Source organism: Eurytemora carolleeae, unplaced genomic scaffold, assembly GCF_000591075.1.
Source record: "Eurytemora carolleeae unplaced genomic scaffold, Eaff_2.0 scaffold552, whole genome shotgun sequence".
In the NCBI taxonomy this organism is placed as follows: domain Eukaryota; kingdom Metazoa; phylum Arthropoda; class Copepoda; order Calanoida; family Temoridae; genus Eurytemora; species Eurytemora carolleeae.
Window position 1 is genome coordinate 216,030 of NW_019396455.1, and position 17,384 is coordinate 233,413.

General features: G+C 33.5%; 1 protein-coding gene across 1 annotated transcript in view; it reads left to right on the plus strand.

The window, feature by feature from the left end:
- Nucleotides 1-3,129: 3,129 nt before the first annotated feature.
- The window catches only part of LOC111703608 (citron Rho-interacting kinase), a gene marked incomplete at its 3' end in the record, with an annotated part of 28,408 nt that continues 14,153 nt past the window's right edge, over nt 3,130-17,384 (plus strand). The window contains 21 exon segments of the mRNA XM_023475592.1: nt 3,130-3,248; nt 3,603-3,692; nt 4,185-4,252; nt 6,087-6,159; nt 6,585-6,725; nt 7,222-7,338; nt 7,647-7,782; nt 8,078-8,298; nt 8,900-9,070; nt 9,535-9,669; nt 10,489-10,580; nt 10,776-10,814; nt 11,084-11,264; nt 11,406-11,477; nt 11,846-11,912; nt 12,388-12,491; nt 12,904-12,954; nt 15,072-15,161; nt 15,251-15,330; nt 16,084-16,171; nt 16,808-16,873. Coding sequence (XP_023331360.1) covers nt 3,198-3,248; nt 3,603-3,692; nt 4,185-4,252; nt 6,087-6,159; nt 6,585-6,725; nt 7,222-7,338; nt 7,647-7,782; nt 8,078-8,298; nt 8,900-9,070; nt 9,535-9,669; nt 10,489-10,580; nt 10,776-10,814; nt 11,084-11,264; nt 11,406-11,477; nt 11,846-11,912; nt 12,388-12,491; nt 12,904-12,954; nt 15,072-15,161; nt 15,251-15,330; nt 16,084-16,171; nt 16,808-16,873 — 2,133 coding nt within the window.

Consider the following 17,384-nt stretch of genomic DNA (forward strand, 5'->3'; position numbering starts at 1 on the left):
TAGAAAATTCGATTATCCAAAAACCTTCCCTGGGGTCACGCGAGGTCCCTTACAAAATTCAGCCATTTTGACGTTTTTGACGTTTTGACACAGTCCCTTTAATTTTAATGTTTATATAAGGACACAGTCCCTTTAATTTTAATGTTTATATATGGACACAGTTCCTTTTATTTTAATGTTTATATATGGACACAGTCCCTTTAATTTTAATGTTTATATAAGGACACAGTCCCTTTAATTTAAATGTTTATATATGGACACAGTCCCTTTAATTTTAATGTTTATATATGGACACAGTCCCTTTTATTTTAATGTTTATATATGGACACAGTCCCTTTTATTTTAAAGTTTATATATGGACACAGTCCCTTTTATTTTAATGTTTATATATGGACATGCAGCCGAAACAGTTTGGCAAAATTAATTAGTGCAAGGATATTATGTCAAGGAACGTAGATATTAGATCTATATAACAAGCATATTAGATTCCTGCCAAATCTGTGCGTAGTAATAATACATCCGTCCCACTAAACATGACAGTTGGTGAATATTGAATAGTTTTGAATAGTTTCTTTCATACACTGTATTAGATATTAAAGACTTTTTGAAATTTATTTTGTAAAAACGCATATAACTTTTTGCTGTGTAAAATGCACTTAGGTTTTACTATAATGTCGTCTTCATATTCCATAGGTTTCTGGTTATCGCTGTATCAAAAAGCTTAACAAATTATGGGAGAAGACATTTTAAAGAGTATTCACTAACTGTCATGTTTCGCGAGACACCCTGTAGAACCTTAGAAGGTTTGAATGTTTAAGGTTTACTCCAAGGCGATGTTATCCCTTAAAAAACCAGTTTGCTACTGTTCAGTATTCAGTATGGTGGGCTGGGGGGGGGGGGGGGGGGGGGGGGGGCGTGCCTTGTACAAGGTATCACAAAACCAATTAATCAAATAAAAACTCAAAACATCGTAATTTAAATGGTTTAGAATTTTATTTGACATTTTGAAAATATTCTCTCAAGGTTTTATTTTTACACATAATTCAGCTTGCATACAGCGGGGATTCACAATCCAGTTAAACATATAAATAACAAAATAATGCGTTCATTTTGTAGGAACATAGACTTCTAATTGTCAAATCTTATATATGTAAACAGGGCGAGTGAAAAACCGGGATTAGCGATAACTTGCATAAAATGTTTAAATTTTTGTTTGCTTTGCTTTTACGACTAAAATATGAAAAAGTGTGACAGTAAAAATCGTAAATATATTGAAAAGTTTTGGAAACAAAACATTTTTTTCCTTTTTTAGTTTGTAATTGATAGGGAAATCGAGAAAAAATCTACAAAGGAATTGAGTCTCTGCCACAAATTCTGATTTTCGAATCCGTACATCGACTTATCAACCCAATGGACCTTGGTTATTTTACACTATGAATTCTGTTAGATTTAATAATATATAGCTTGAAATATCAAAGTTTTACACTATTTAGGTTATTATGTAGATCGGACAGATACAAGGATTAGAAAAATATGATTTTGTGGCAAAGACTCACTTCCGGTTCCTTTACAGTGGGAATCTGCAAGCATTATCTACAACAGGGAACTATATATTTCTTGATCTACAATCTTATTCATTTTAATATACTAACTAGGCTTGTAGGGCGCTTTGCTCCCATCCTTTTTTTAATTGTGAAAATTTTCTCTTTGTATCCAATGCCGATTTTCAATAAAAATGCCCCCAAAGTAGATTATTAAATTACACCCACACAAATTATTATTCAAATTTCTCCACCAGACTTAAGTTTGCCTCTTTTTTTCAACGTTTGTTACCCTATAGTTGAATGCCACAAAATATTTTTATTTTGGACCGAAATAAAATTTTATCCCCAACTAAGGGAGGGCGCGCGCCCGGCCGCCCCCCCCCCTAGTTGCGCCTCTGAGCTGGACATTAAACATAAAATTGCAAGTTTAATATTTTTTAGTACATTTTAAGTTCAGAAAAAAACTTTTATACACGACCTACATGTTCATAGGATCTAGCGTTAGAAGCTGCCAGAGCACTGCTGAGTATTGAATAAGTCGGAAATAGTTAAAAAAAAAACTTGTATAGCGGATGTACGTAGGTCGGTCGGAAAACATACAGAGCGTCCCATATCATTAGATTACATCCAAGCTCTAATAATGCCAAAATAAACATATAATACTAAAAATAGTATATTTCCCAAGACTATTTCAATAATAGCACCATTCAAATTTTCGAAATGATTCAATATTCTTCAATTTTCTGATGAGTCCCAAAAATCGTAATTTAGACCAAGGGCGTATATAATGAAAAATCAAGGGGCGGCCAAAAATTGCGCAAAGCGCCAAATTTTTTTTTGCCCTCCCCTCTAGGAGCTTCTTGGAGGGGGGCAAAATAATAGCTTTACATTCTAAATATTTAGCCTCTATTTTACGAAATTGTCTGTTATTGAAAATTTGTATCCGTACTTTTATATTGTAATTTTCCTTTTTGAAATTCTTTACTTTCCCGCTCCCCACCCCTAGGAGCTCCTAAGGGGGGGGGGGGGCAAAGTTTGATCTGTATTCAGAACATTTAGCTTCTATCAACAGGCAAAAAGTATAAAATAGTAAGGTACACATCCACATTCTCCACATCCTGTTCTTCAGCCTTCACTCTGCAGTTTAAGATTTGAAAAGTTTGATAGCTCTGATTTCTAAGGGGGCACTGTCCTTTGCCCCCCCCCCCTGTATACGCACTTGATTTATACCCATTGACGGTCTAATATTATGTGGGACACACCATCGGGACACACCCTGTAGATGAGAAGATATAAAATGTCGTATTCATTGTCCCTTACTGCGTAAAAATGCCGCAATACAGTTGTAATATTTCAAAATTTAAGATTTTTAACCCGCGCTTTTTCAATTCAATTTCAAATGACTCTCTGATTTTTAACAAGTGACAATAAAAGTAGATTTAAAAAATAGTGCGAAGTAAATAATGAATCGTATACTATGACGGATCCCATCCTACTTTTCCAACGCGCCCCTTAATTTCTATGAATTTCATGTATTTTTAAATATTTTATAAGACACAATGGATTTAGAATTAGTCTGATTAATATCTATATTTCAGAGGTGTGTTTGTAAACCCCGCGGTGGTGGGTAGTTAAGGCCGGCAAGGTATAAAAATGTCTGCCGAAGCACCGATTATAAATAGGTTTCTACGGCTCAGAAAGGAGGTATATTTAGACGATTATTAAATTAGTTACTCAATGTATTGCAATGGGGGGGGGGAGGGGTAACCTTCTAGATTTTTAACTCTCATCCTAATAGAAAAGGGGCTTGATCTGATTATTTGACGTTTATTAAATTAAATCCAATATTAAAAATAGGGAAATTTATTTAATACATAATTCCCACACAGGAAAATGGGGTCTGTCCTAGAGAACGGTTTTTGGACCCTCCCCCTCCTATCAATCTTGTACATGACCACTTATTGGTATATTCCTAGAGAACGATTTTAAATCGTCCTCTAGGAAAAAATACAAACCATCGTACATATTTTTTTAGATGAAAAATTTCATTTGATTTAGGTTCTTGACCCCCTTCAGCCTGGTCTCACGTTTGAAGGTTTAGTTGACGCATTCATTGTTCTCTACGAAAACTGTAAAGATGAAACTAAGGCACGGCAACATTTTAAACAATTTATATTTTTAGATTTTCTTTCTGATTAATTACTGTTTATTACCATATTAGGCTCTTTTAATATAACTTTGATTAGCAGCTTAGCATTTTGAAATGTTATTGATTGCTGAACTTTCAAAATTAAAATAAATAAATCGTTGTTTTGTAATTTATAACTAACCTTGAGTTTATTTGTTACCATGGGTATGTTCTATAAATCTTATTTAAAGCTTTTACTCATATAAATATATATATATATATAGCTGACCAACTGCTGAACCGAATAGGCTGACATTTTTTGAGGAAACCCATCGGAACTTTTTATGAAGTTTAACTTTTTGAAATATTACAAGGGCAACGCCGGGCACTTCAGCTAGTAAAATATATTTTTGATGTTCGCTCCGGGAAATTAAAAAAAAATACATGGATCTGTTAAGTTGATATTAAGCATCATGTTTTTTTTCGGATAAAATAAAATGTTGTCGTTTAAGGGAAAACAACATCTGGTAGAGTTTATCAACAAGTTCCAGACAACAGTCAACAACTACAACAAACTTAGGCAGGAGATCACACAAATGCAGTGCACCCCCCCCCCTTGGTGGGGTATCAGGGGGGGGGTCAGCAATACTGATTTTACACAATAAATCTCTAAAATTCATTTCAAACAAGGCTCGACCACACAAATATTTTAGTTAAAAGTGTCTTCTAAGTCGTTGGAATGTTGCGTTTAAGTTCTAAAATCAGAAGGAAAACTTGTCATTTCCTTGAAAAGTAAAACTCTTAAATTGGGTATTTATGAGTCTAGATTACCCTAAATCCGTTGTAATTTCTTGTAAAAAAGCTATAAAGTATAAGTTTTTTACGTCTCCTGACCCCCTTAAATACCCCATAGTGCCCTTCTCCCTCCCGAGCAATTAAATATTTTTTTTCTAGTTTTACAACTAAATATTCTCGTCAATTGAGATTAACAGTATACACCACAATTAAATTTTCCCACATTTCAATAGGGCACAGCCAGGCCCGTAACCAGGATTTTTCCAAGGGGGGTGCAAGCAAATGCTTGGTTGCTTTTACGGTAGTATATGGTTTTCTTTATTACATTGTCAATGTACGCTATAAAGACTAACCTTTTTAACAAGTGTATTTAAGCTTTTAAGGGTTACATTTTAGTGTCTGAAACTTTTCAGTTTACATATATACAATATACATAAAAAATATATGAATGGTACTTTAGCTTAAGGAAAAAATTCATTATTTAAAATCAAGGCTTCTTTTCCCTCGACCTAATCATGATATTATGAAGATGAATAAAAAAAAAATTTCTAATATTTTGTTAAACCCTACTGGAGGTGGGGGGGGGTCAATTTGACCCCCCCCTTTTAGTTTTTTTACATAACTCAAAAAGTATTGGTCTGAGGCTGTTGAAATTTTTTGGCTTTTCCTACATACCCAAAACCCTCCCTTTAGGCCTAAAATCCGGCTTTAATACTAACTGCCTGAGTCCTCAGGCACATTGCCTGAATTACTGCTTTTTCCTGTAACAAACTAAATCTTTGTTTAGACCCATTTTCACTTGCGAAAAAAAATTGCAAATTATTTGCAAACAACATGTCAAAGGAAATTTGAACATTTTAGTTTTTCTTGATTAAAAATCAGGTTATTAAAAATATTGGAAATTTTTTTGCAAATTTGAAATGGCATAGTCAAGGGCTCTTCAAAAATGTATAATTTTTCATTTTTTGGACAAATTTTTTTTGCAAACATTTAATATTTAATTGGATTTTGCGATAAAAAAATTCACTTTTTGCAAATTTGCAAATCTTTTTGCAGATTCTAAAAGTAAAGCACAAGAGCTTTCTAATAATGTATCATTTGTCATATTTGGACATCAAACATGGGATTTAGAGGGGGGGTCAAATTGACCCCCCCCCCCCCAGCATATCCTGGTTTTCAAGTACCCCAGCAGGGATAGGGTTAAAAGAGTTTATTTATTGACATTGAGACATTCTTAGCGAATTTTTGAGTATTCAAAAAACTAAAAATGACAAATATCCTCGCTTAAAATAATGTTTTTGAAACTCCCAAAAATGGCTATTATATTTCAAAATAAATGGATGAATGGTTTGGGAAGGGAATCAACTCTTCCTTGAGCTATATTATTGGTAACTAGATTTTAGAAAATTATGAGAAACAATTTCTTTTATATGGAACTTGTTGGGGTGCAAATTCGTCATTGCACCCCCCTTTCAGAAGAAAGGGGGGTGCACCTGCACCCTTGCACCCCCCTGGTTACGGGTCTGGGCACAGCCTTGAGTAGAGTACTCTTCTTATATAAATTTGTCAAAATTTTCCATCTTATAACTTTTTAATGTGTGATCCTGAGTTCTTTACAGGATAAGCATAAATGATTTCGATGTCAAGCGAATCATCGGCCGGGGAAACTTCGCCGATGTCAAACTTGCTAAGGAACTTTCATTCTACAAATTGACGAATTCATGACATTTGTCGTGTTTGTTTTGAATTGTTTTCCCATTGAACGAGTTGTAGTGCTTTTGATCCATTTGATTTTAATGCGGTGCGGATCCGGATCCTGGATCCTTACTGGAAAATATTGGATCCTGATCCAGGACATGAGCGTTTCTGTAAGATTTACTAAAAATTTTTTAACAAAGCAAAATTATCAAATTATTTTATCGCCTTTTTTCGTTCATCTTAATGCTAGAACTTGAACCATTCAGAGATCAGGAAATTTGTTCAGCAGTTCAGATTTATGGTTTGAAAGTAAACAAGTATTTTTTTGCACTTTTTGGTTAATATTCTGCCCCTTGGATTCGTATATTTTTCCTGATCCGTATCTAAGCACTACAGCTGGAATGAAAGGGTATGATTAGGAGAAGAGTAGTGGTAACGTTTACGCTATGAAGATAATGAAGAAGACAGGGGATAGGAACTCTGCTTTCTATGAGGAGGAGAGGGATATTATGGCCAGATCAACCAGCTCATGGCTCACAAAACTTGATTATGCTTTCCAGGTCATAGAATTAATATATACATATACCTTTCTAAAGATAAGTACTTGGTACCTCTATATATTTTTAGCTTGTTTATAAACTTTAAAACGGCAGAACCGTCGGGCCAAAATTTTGCCCAAAACAATGTCGAAATAATTTTTATTTTATAAAATAACAATGTTCACAGAAAAATTCGCGGAAGTATTGTATTTCAATTTTACATTTAGACGAAATGCCAACTTGAAAAGCAACACTTTATAGATAAAAAATGTTGTTTAGAAGGGGTATGTTGAATGTGCATTTTTTGGTCATAATTTTACGCGACTAAAAACTAGAGTTGTCTCCCCGACCCACAGCGTATAAAAACTTTTAGTTGAGTAGCAATAATAGTAAGATATCGTCGTTTTTCTTAGACAAAAGGTGTTCAGGGCACTGTTGTAAATCTGTCATGCCTATGTAGTCAGTTGATGGAGGGTTTCGTTGAAGTTCCAGCGAAAATTACAAGTTCAATGTTTAGGATGACCTTCATCTATACCTGGCAATGGAGTTCCATGCTGGAGGTGATCTTCTTTCACTCCTGGATAAAACTGGACACAAGCTTGAGGAACCTGCAGTTAGATTTTACACAGCAGAGGTAGGATATCAGAGTTAGATTCTACACAGCAGAGGTAGGATATCAGGGTTAGATTCTACACAGCAGAGGTAGGATATCAAGGTTAGATTCTACACAGCATAGGTAGGATATCAAGGTTAGATTCTACACAGTAGAGGTAGGATATCAGGATTAGATTCTACACAGCAGAGGTAGGATATCAAGGTTAAATTCTACACAGTAGAGGTAGGATATCAGGATTAGATTTTACACAGCAGGTTATGAATAATATGATTAAAGAATACTGTAACCATTATAAAAATAATTTGATCTGTTCTGTTTGTTTCTAGGTTGCTCTTGGTATCCATGATCTGCATAAGATGGGATACGTTCATCGAGATATCAAACCTGAAAACATATTGCTAGACATTACCGGACATGTCAAGATTGCGGATTTTGGTAGCTCGGCTCGGCTCAATACCGCAGGTACTACCCGAGGGGAGGAAGCTTCTAACCTGAGATTAGGTCCTAATCTGATAATCAATGTCAGGTTTGGGGCAAGAGCCCAGTTTGTAGCTGTTAATCTGTCAAATTGCGGAATTTTCCCCCTTTTTAGAACTTTTTAAAGATAAAAGAAAACTGTTTAGGGTTTTGTAAAATAAAAAAATGCATTGTTCTTGTTTTTTCTTGTAAAAATCAGCAATAAAAAGAGCTAAGGGGAGGTGGGGCTTTACGTTTTCGAACATCTTTTCATTTGTTCCCATAAATATTTTCTGTTTAGGTTTAGTAACTAAAGTTATCCCTGTTGGAACCCCGGAATATATTGCCCCTGAGGTGCTGCAGTGCCTGCAGAGTAAGACTGGGTCCAAGTCCCACGGCGCGGAGTGTGACTACTGGTCCCTCGGTATCCTCGCCTACGAGATGATGTTCGGGGAGACCCCCTTCTCCGACCTGGACGGGAGTGTTATCAACACTTATTCAAACATTATGGCGCACAAGCAGGTAAGTTGTAACTTTTTTTTTACTTTGCTGCTACAAAATCACTGGAGACCACCCTTGAGTAGTAGTTTATTCCCCTTTCCCGGTGTACATATTCCAGGGGTATATATTTTCTTAAAATCATTTCGCCCCGTTTCTCTTTATTATTCGTGCTATACTGTACTGTAAAAAGAATTGAGGTTTGGGATTAAAGTAAGAAGGAAGTGGGAGGGGGGGGGGGGGAGGGGGGGGGAAGGTGAAAGAGAGACTTGCCAGCTCATCAAACATTATTTTTCTACGTTCTTTCGCCAAACAAAAATTTATTTGTAAATTTATATTTGGAAACTGGTGTTTTATGTTAACTTGATTTTAATGTAGGTTTAATGATCTTAACTTAAAATGGTTGATTGGAGTGCGAACAATTTTATCTTACGTTGAAATTATTTTTTTTTCTCATGATTTCGAATCATTGGATCGCATATTTTTTTGCGGAGCAGGAAAGCTTATTGCGGATTCTAAGCGCTACTCTTTTTCTCCAGAATTATTTAATTGATATTTATGTCGAGTTGTTAACCCCTATTTCATTGAACGATTGGTTGTCTGCAAATAATAATAATAATGTCAGGTTGAGTTCCCTTCTAATGAAGAATGTTCTGGTGAGCTGAAGAGTTTGATTAAGCGTCTGCTAAGTAGTGCACCGAAGAGGATTGGACATCAGAACTTGATCCGTCATCCGTTCTTTGGAGATATTGATTGGAACAATATGAGGAACCAGAAACCACCTCATGTGCCCCAGGTTGGTTAGTTAGGGTGAAACATTTTTCTGGAATCATTTTCAAGAACCAAAATGTATTCTTCTAGGAATTTTAAGATATGTTTACAATAGGCATTTTTTGAAGCCGAGAATACAATTTTTGAAAAGTTTATTGATATGGGTATTGCTGAAACCGGCTTGAATACCCAAGTTCAATTAAATTTACAAATCGAATTTTAAAAAAAATTACCCAGTTAGGACAAAAAAAACACATTCCTAAATTACTATTCCTCGTAACTTCACCAATTTTCAACATTTTTCAATTCTTTAAAACTGATTTGAGCTCAAGTTTTCAATACAGTTTGTTTGTTTATTAGATGGTTGTTTTCTAAGTCATGTTGGTTGATTTCTGAGTCATTTTGGTTGATTTCTGAGTCATGCTGGTTGATTTCTGAATCTTGTTGGTTGATTTTTGAGTCATGTTGGTTGATATCTGTTACATTAAGGTGAAAAGGGCAGATGATACTTCCAACTTTGATGTTATTGAGGACGAACCTTCTAGCATTGATATCTCCAGTCTTACTGACAAGAAGACACTCAAACATCTTCCTTTCATTGGGTTCACCTTTACTTCAGATAAAGTAAGTACTGCACAGGGGTTTGTATTTAAATTATTAATTACCCCCCCCCCCCTCTTGTAGATATCTGTTTCCAATCGTAGATGATTGCTATTTTTATATTTGGCTTAAAAACAGAATTTTTTTTTTTGAGTTTCTAATCTTTGTAGGGAAGAGTTTTTTAATACTTATTGTTTCTTAAGTTTGCCATAAATACTTTTTTGGGCTCTAAACCCTCTAAAATCTGCTCTTACTATCCAAAATACAAAAGCTTTCTTTTAGATTTAAAATTCGGTGATGGTGATGGACCAAACCTCATTTTTAAAAATATAGATGTTAGTTCCACATAAGTCTGGAAACTGAACTTAAAACCACAAATATTTAATATATTCCTGTACTAGGGTAAGCTGAAGAGTCTATAGAGACCAAGGAATCTACAAGTCTAGAAACTGAACTTAAAACTACAAATATGTAATATATTCTTGAACTAGGGTAAACTGAAGAGTCTGGAGACCAAGGAATCTACAAGTCTGAAAACTGCACTAAAAACTACAAATATGTAATATATTCCTGTACTAGGGTAAACTGAAGAGTCTGGAGACCAAGGAATCTACAAGCCTCGAAACTGAACTAAAAACTACAAATATGTAATATATTCTTGTACCAGGGTAAACTGAAGAGTCTAGAGACCAAGGAATCTACAAGTCTGAAAACTGAACTTAAAACTACAAATATGTAATATATTCCTGTACTAGGGTAAACTGAAGAGTCTAGAGACCAAGGAATCTACAAGCCTGGAAACTGAACTTAAAACTACAAATATGTAATATATTCTTGTACTAGGGTAAGCTGAAGAGTCTAGAGACCAAGGAATCTACAAGTCTGGAAACTGAACTTAAAACTAAAGCTTCTGAACTAGAGAACTACAAACTCAGGAACACTAATGACGATAAAGAAAATGTTCATATTTCACAACCCACAGAAATATAAATTCCATGGCTTTTATTTATGGTTTAAAATTTTTCTTTAGTGAGAAAATATTTTAGGTCAATATATAATATTTTACGGTGTTTACGACATAAAAACAGATTTTTACAATTACAAAATTTCATCATTTATTTGTTTTGTAGAATATTTCAGTTAGAGCAGCAGATATTCAGCACTACAAGGTATCTTGCTGTTTTAAAGAATCAGTCCTTCTCTCAGGGGTCTATATTGTACAGAATTCTACCCTCCCTCATGGGGAGGAGAAGGAGGAGGGGGGGGGGAGAATCAGTCCTTCTCTCAGGGGTCTATATTGTACAGAATTCCACCCTGCCTCATGGGGAGGAGTAGGAGGAGGAGGAGGGGGACGAATTGATTAAAGAATCAGTCCTTCTCTCAGTTATATATTTTTTTTTCATATATATATAAATGAGTATATTTATCACTAATCTAGAACTCATGAGACGAGCCAAAGGGATTTTGAAGCTACAGAGAAGCTGACCTACGAGCTGTCCATGGCGGAGAATGAGAATACGCAGCTCAAGACCAACATCAAAAACCTTGAGAGAGTTCTGGAGATTGAGAGGCAAGAGAGGTCGGCCACCGAACATAAAACTCTTCAAGTTCTACAGGATGTAAGAGTTTTTTATTTAAAAAAAAATATTGTATGATTTTTTTGTGATTATTTTGTAAGATGTCGAAAACGTTCAACTTCAACCAATAAGAATTATCTTACAGAATAATTAGTTTAATTATCCATTTTTTATTGTTTTTAGGTACGGAACAAGTGGGCTAAGAAAGAGGAGGAAAAGTTGGACAAACTTAGAACTGAACTCAAGGAGGAACAGGTAGAGAGATAATTAAAGAGACTGTAGACAAGAAGGAACAGGTAGAGATAATTAAAGAGACTGTGGACTAGGAGGAACAGGTATAGAGATAATTAAAGAGACTGTAGACAAGGAGGAACAGGTAGAGAGATAATTAAAGATACTGTAGACTAGGAGGAACAGGTAGAGAGATAATTAAAGAGACTGTAGACTAGGAGGAACAGGTAGAGAGATAATTAAAGGGACTGTAGACTAGGAGTAACAGGTACAGAGATAATTAAAGAAGATTTTTGTTAGAAATGTATGCGCATATATACTTTCTGTTGATGGACTATTATAAAGACTTATATAATTTTACTTTCATTTTTAATACTTCTGTTTTATTTTAGGATAAAAGTTCTGAGCTGGAAACAACTCTGAGTTCAACACGAAGAGAACTGAAAGCTACTAAATCAGGAATAGATTCAATTTTACATATTTCGTTTTCACAACGTTTTTACAACGTTTTTACAATGTTTTACAATGTTTTTACAATGTTTTTACAACGTTTAAACAACGTTTTAAGATTAAAATAAACAGAAACTTTTTCTAGTAGTTTTTTAAATGAATCGAGTTTTTGCCACAAACTCAAACTTTCTTATGCCTTTATCTTTTGCAACCCAATGTTGAAACCTTTGATATTTCATATTATAAAATCTGTTAGATAAAATAATCTAAGTTTGAATTATCAAAGGTTTGCACCATCTGGTTGCAGAGATATTAGGATTAGTAAATTTCAGCTCGTGGCAAAAACTGCAAACCAACAGACGGAAGTATTCAAAAATATTAGGATACACTTTTGAGGACTAATTAGGACACAAGTAAGGAGCTTTTTGCAATTAGACATAGAGATTGGTCTGAATTCTGAATGTTGAAACTATTGGTTTTGTAGAACTTGAGAGTGTTAAGGGTATTAAGACCCAGTTAAAGAACAAACTCAAGGATTATAAACAGAGACTTGAGAATGTTGCAGCTTTAGAGGAGAAAAGATCAGAGGTGAGAGCTATATTCATTTATTCATTCATTCATTCATTCATCCTTCCTATTGTTCATCTTTTGTTACATTCTTTTCTATCTTTTTCATTATTTCTTTCGTAGTTATTTGTTTATCCATTTATTTATTCATCCTTTATCTTCTTTAATTCATTCATTCGTTAATCATTATCCTTTCATTTATCCCTTCATTATTTTTATCCTAATTTAGTGAAAAAAATCTGGAGGAAAAATTTATTTTCGAGGGGGAGAATTATTTTTGGAGAAAATATACACCCCTGTCCTTTAACGAAATCACTCACCTCTTCCTCGTTATTTTTTTATTTATCATTTAAATTTGGTTCTAATTCCTCCATTCATATTTTAATTAATTCATGTTTTTTCCATTTATTGATGAAATTATTGATTAATTAAGAAATTGTCTATTCTGGGCCCTGGACTTGCATCAATTCAAGATATAGCAACAGTAAATAAATACTAAACACAAATATAGTACGGCAGTGTTGTATAAAGGGGTATATATTTCCCATCATTCCTCAGACATACAGTGTTCAATTTTTATCTCCGAATTTAAACTGAAGTTCACGAAATTGTCCAAAAAGAATATAACACAATTTTTGGGTTAATAAAAGTTGTTGTATTTATTACCAGTGCTTAGGATCCATTTAAATTTGATGCAGATCCGGTTTCCGCATTGAAAAATAATGGATCCGGATCCAAATCCGGATCCGGATCCAGGGCATTTCTTTAAGATTTATTGATTTTTTTTAACAAAAAATAATTTTCTAATTTTTTGTTTTATTTTTTTTCACTTATTTTTATCCTAAAATTTGATGAACCATTCAGAAATGAGGAAATTTTTTATAATCTCTCTTTGTTTCAGAAGTTCAGATTTGGGTTTTAGGAGTAAAAAACTTTCTGTAGTTTTTGGTTGATATATTACCCCTTGGATCCGGATCCGTGGATCCGCATATTTTTGCGGATCCGGATCCAGGAAGTCAAAATCTTGCGGATCCAATGGATCCGGATCCGGATCCTAAGCACTGAACTTACAACATAAAATATGCACCCCTGAATTTTGTTGCATGCTTTTTTTTCTTAATACTTGATTGTTTCAGTTGTTTTCTATTAATTTAAGGGGTAATCTTCTAAATTTCGGGCGAAAAATTAAAAATAAAATTTTGTTGTTTTGCAATTTTTTCGGGTTTTTTTTTGTATCTAAAACTAACATAACCTGTTCTTTTTTCTCTGAATCCAAATTGGTGATTTTTTACACAAACTGTCCTAGGTTTATGGGTTAATTCACGATAAAGGGATTGCTCACGAATTTGGAAGCAAATTAATCGTCCTTAACTGACTTCTAAAATTATCTGTAACTTCTTTAACTGTTAATCAATTCATTTAACAAATTTTTTTAACAACTTCTTTTAACATGTTCTCTTTTCGTTTGCTCTCCTATTCCTTGTTAATTTTTAAATTTTTATATTTTCAAAGATTAACTGCCTTTTTGTGGAATAAATGTATTTTGATACTTTAACTTTGAAATGTTTTACTCTGCTCTATATACTGTAAAAGGAAATACTTGTGTTTTTTCCATGCATTCAGTTTAATCATGAAAATTCCCAAAATTCTTTTGGAGGAAACTGCTTAAACTGTGTGTGGTTATTTTACCTTGCTTTTTTGTCTTAGGGGGCTTAAAATGACGCTTAATGTAGTCTAAATTGTTTCTTATTAAAAAATATTAGTTAGGACGAATAACTAACGTGGTAATATTTAAGGGAAAAAGCTTGGGCGCTTGGCTCAAAGTTACAAGAAACAAAAGATGTGTGTATAATAACATTTCATAGGTGGATATTCTGTCTATCCCATTTTCCTATCTACAAAATGTCTTCTGAACTGTTCTGGCTTTGAACTGTACACTTATATGGTCATATATATTTCGTGAAATGAAATGAATTTCTTTAATATCCAAATTCTCTTGATTTTTGAAGTTGCACACGTTTACGTTGGTGGAGTATCAACGAGTTTATAATATTAATCAAAACGCTTCTTTTGTTTTGCAGTACGATCAGAGCCCGCGATTAAAAAAAATCGGGAAAATACGGCTCGGGTCTAAGCTGTCGTTGGACCTTATTTACGGCTTGAGCCTTCGGATTAAAGCCGCATCTTATTTTCTAGAGAGTTGAGTTCAAAAAACCGGTAAACCGGTTTAATATTCTATTTGGTGGATTTTCATGGTAGGAATTGGCACATTCCCAGTTTTTATGAGAACAAGACACAGCATTGAGCCTTATTCTCCACTAAAACCAACCAAGGTCGGTTTTATTTTCATTGGGCCTAACTCCTTAAGTCGAGCCGAAGATCTTGCAGCTTTCAATCACGTGACACAAGCTGTCGTCAGAGGTGGGTCAAAGATTGGGTATAAAAGTCGGGTTTAAGGAATTACGGCTCGAGCCGAAGTTTTCAAATCGCGGGCTCAGATCTATTTAACGGTTTTTTTTCTTGTAACGCATTTTTATTTTATCATTGGTTTGTCCATTTAGTGATTTTTGACTCTTTGTTTATCTTTAATATTTGTACTAGACGCTTAAACAGCTGGAGCACGAGAATTCGAAACTTAAGGAGGTTGTTTCAGAAACAACATCAGCACTCAACGAGAGCAGAAGTATCGAGGTTTAGTAACTATTTCCTGCATTTGTTTTTTAATCTTCCCGCATTTATTCATTTGAATTTCCTCGCATTTTTAAAATTTTGATTATTAGGGAAAAGTGGATGCACTACAGCTGATTATAGAGCAGAGAGATCAGATACTAGCGGAGAAAAATGCAGAGATTAAGATCAAGTAGGTTTTAGTTTTTGTTCAAGATAAATATTTGATTACTTTTTATTGATCCATCAAATATTAATTTATTAATATTAGTGTTGTTTTTGAAAACTTATTTTTATTTGATTTTGTTTTAAAAATGAACGTGAGCAAAGTTTAAGCTTTTTCGATTTTTTGTCTTAAAAAATTGTTTGTTTAGATAAGATAATTCAATTTGATACATAGAACGAAATACATGATCGATTTATTGATTTTTTTTTCGATTGATTTAAAGATAGATTTTTTGTATGATTAATTGGTTTTTAAATTGATTTTTTAAAATAGTTATTTTGACTCAATTATTTGATTGATATTAAAGAAAAAGGATTGAAAGCAAAAGGCTAAAATTGAGTGGAATAATGAAACATGTTTGTACACAAAACTATATTTACATGTTAATTATACTAACTGCTCGATAAATTAATAAATTGGATCTCAAATAGCAGCACAATATTTGCCTTTGGCGAATATATTTCCATCAGACTCTTCTGATCAGATACTCGATAACAACTGGCCTGGTAATCCAGATAAACAAGATAAAGAAGGGTTCAATATCCTTTGGGGTCTGACCTGTTGGATCATCAGGCTGCAAAAATACTACGAGTTCAATAACCTTAGGCGTTTGGCTTTTGTTAGATTGTCAGGCTACAAACATACTCTTACTAGGGAGCATGGAACTCTATTATTATTTACAATTGTGAATTCACAACATGTTCATTGTTCATTGTTCAGGTCTGCAGAGGTTGAAAGTTTTGCTGCTCTACACACTGCTGACAAGAAAACTATCCAAGATCTAGAATCTAAATTCAGATCAGCTCAGGTATTAATATTTTAAGTTAAAGGGAGTGTTCGAGAAAAAACAAAGGGCGTATAGGCTGATATAGAATTGAATTCTATATTTTTTTAATTATAGGATGTACATGTAATATCTGAATGTATCATTTACTCTCAGGCGCTCTCGGGTTTATCATTTAATCCCGAGAGGGTTTAAATTGACATTCCTTTGTAAATATTAAATCGATTAAAAGGGGCGGGATTAAATGAAAATTGTTGCATACCAAAAAACCAGCTTTTTATAAAGGAATGATTAATTATAGATTTCATTGAACTTTTTACTATCTGAGTGGAGTAATGCAAAACCGTGAATTTGTGTTCTTTGGTATTACACGTTTTCGAATTCAACTTAATATCAGCCTATACCCTCTTTCATTATTCGCGAACACCCCCTTTAATTTCTTTGTTCTTCCTGGTTTATGTTTATTGTTTGTGGTTTCCGCAATATATTTTTGATGCACATTCTAATGATGAAAAAAATTATTGTCAAAGATTATAAAACACACATTTTTCAAAGTTTTGCGTTTTTTTTATTATTTTTACATTTTCTGATTTCTTGATGTACATTATACAATGAATATAAAAGTTTTTTGATCTGAAGTATAAATTCTCAATATTCCAGGTTGATTTGAAAAAACTTCAGAGAGATATTGACAATCTTCATATGGACAAATCTGAAACTGAAGAGGTAAACCATAATTTTAAATTGTTATAAATAAAAAAAATTAATTGTTATTTATTGTTAAAAAACACCTTTTTAAAGAAATTGGCCCCTTTCTTTCCTGGAAACATTATCATTTAATCTAAATTATTACGAATTAGCTTTTCACATATTATCCCTATTTGTCCCTTTAATGTAAGTTCCCTATTGTCCCTATAATGTAAGTTCCCTATTTGTCCCTTTAATGTAAGTTCCCTATTGTCCCTATAATGTTAGTTCCATATTTATCCCTTTAATGCAAGTTCCCTATTTGTCCCTTTAATGTAAGTTCCCTATTTGTCCCTTTAATGTAAGTTCCCTAATGAACAGAAAAAAATAGTTTTCTTTAATTGTTAACTGTAATTCAGTATGTTTTTAAAAAAGAGTTTTTTATGTCCAATTCTTTAAAAGGTTTTTACATTTTTTTATTTTTTTTTATCGATTTTGATGGTTATTATATCGTTAGAACTGACGAGGGTCAACCCAGACCGAAATATAT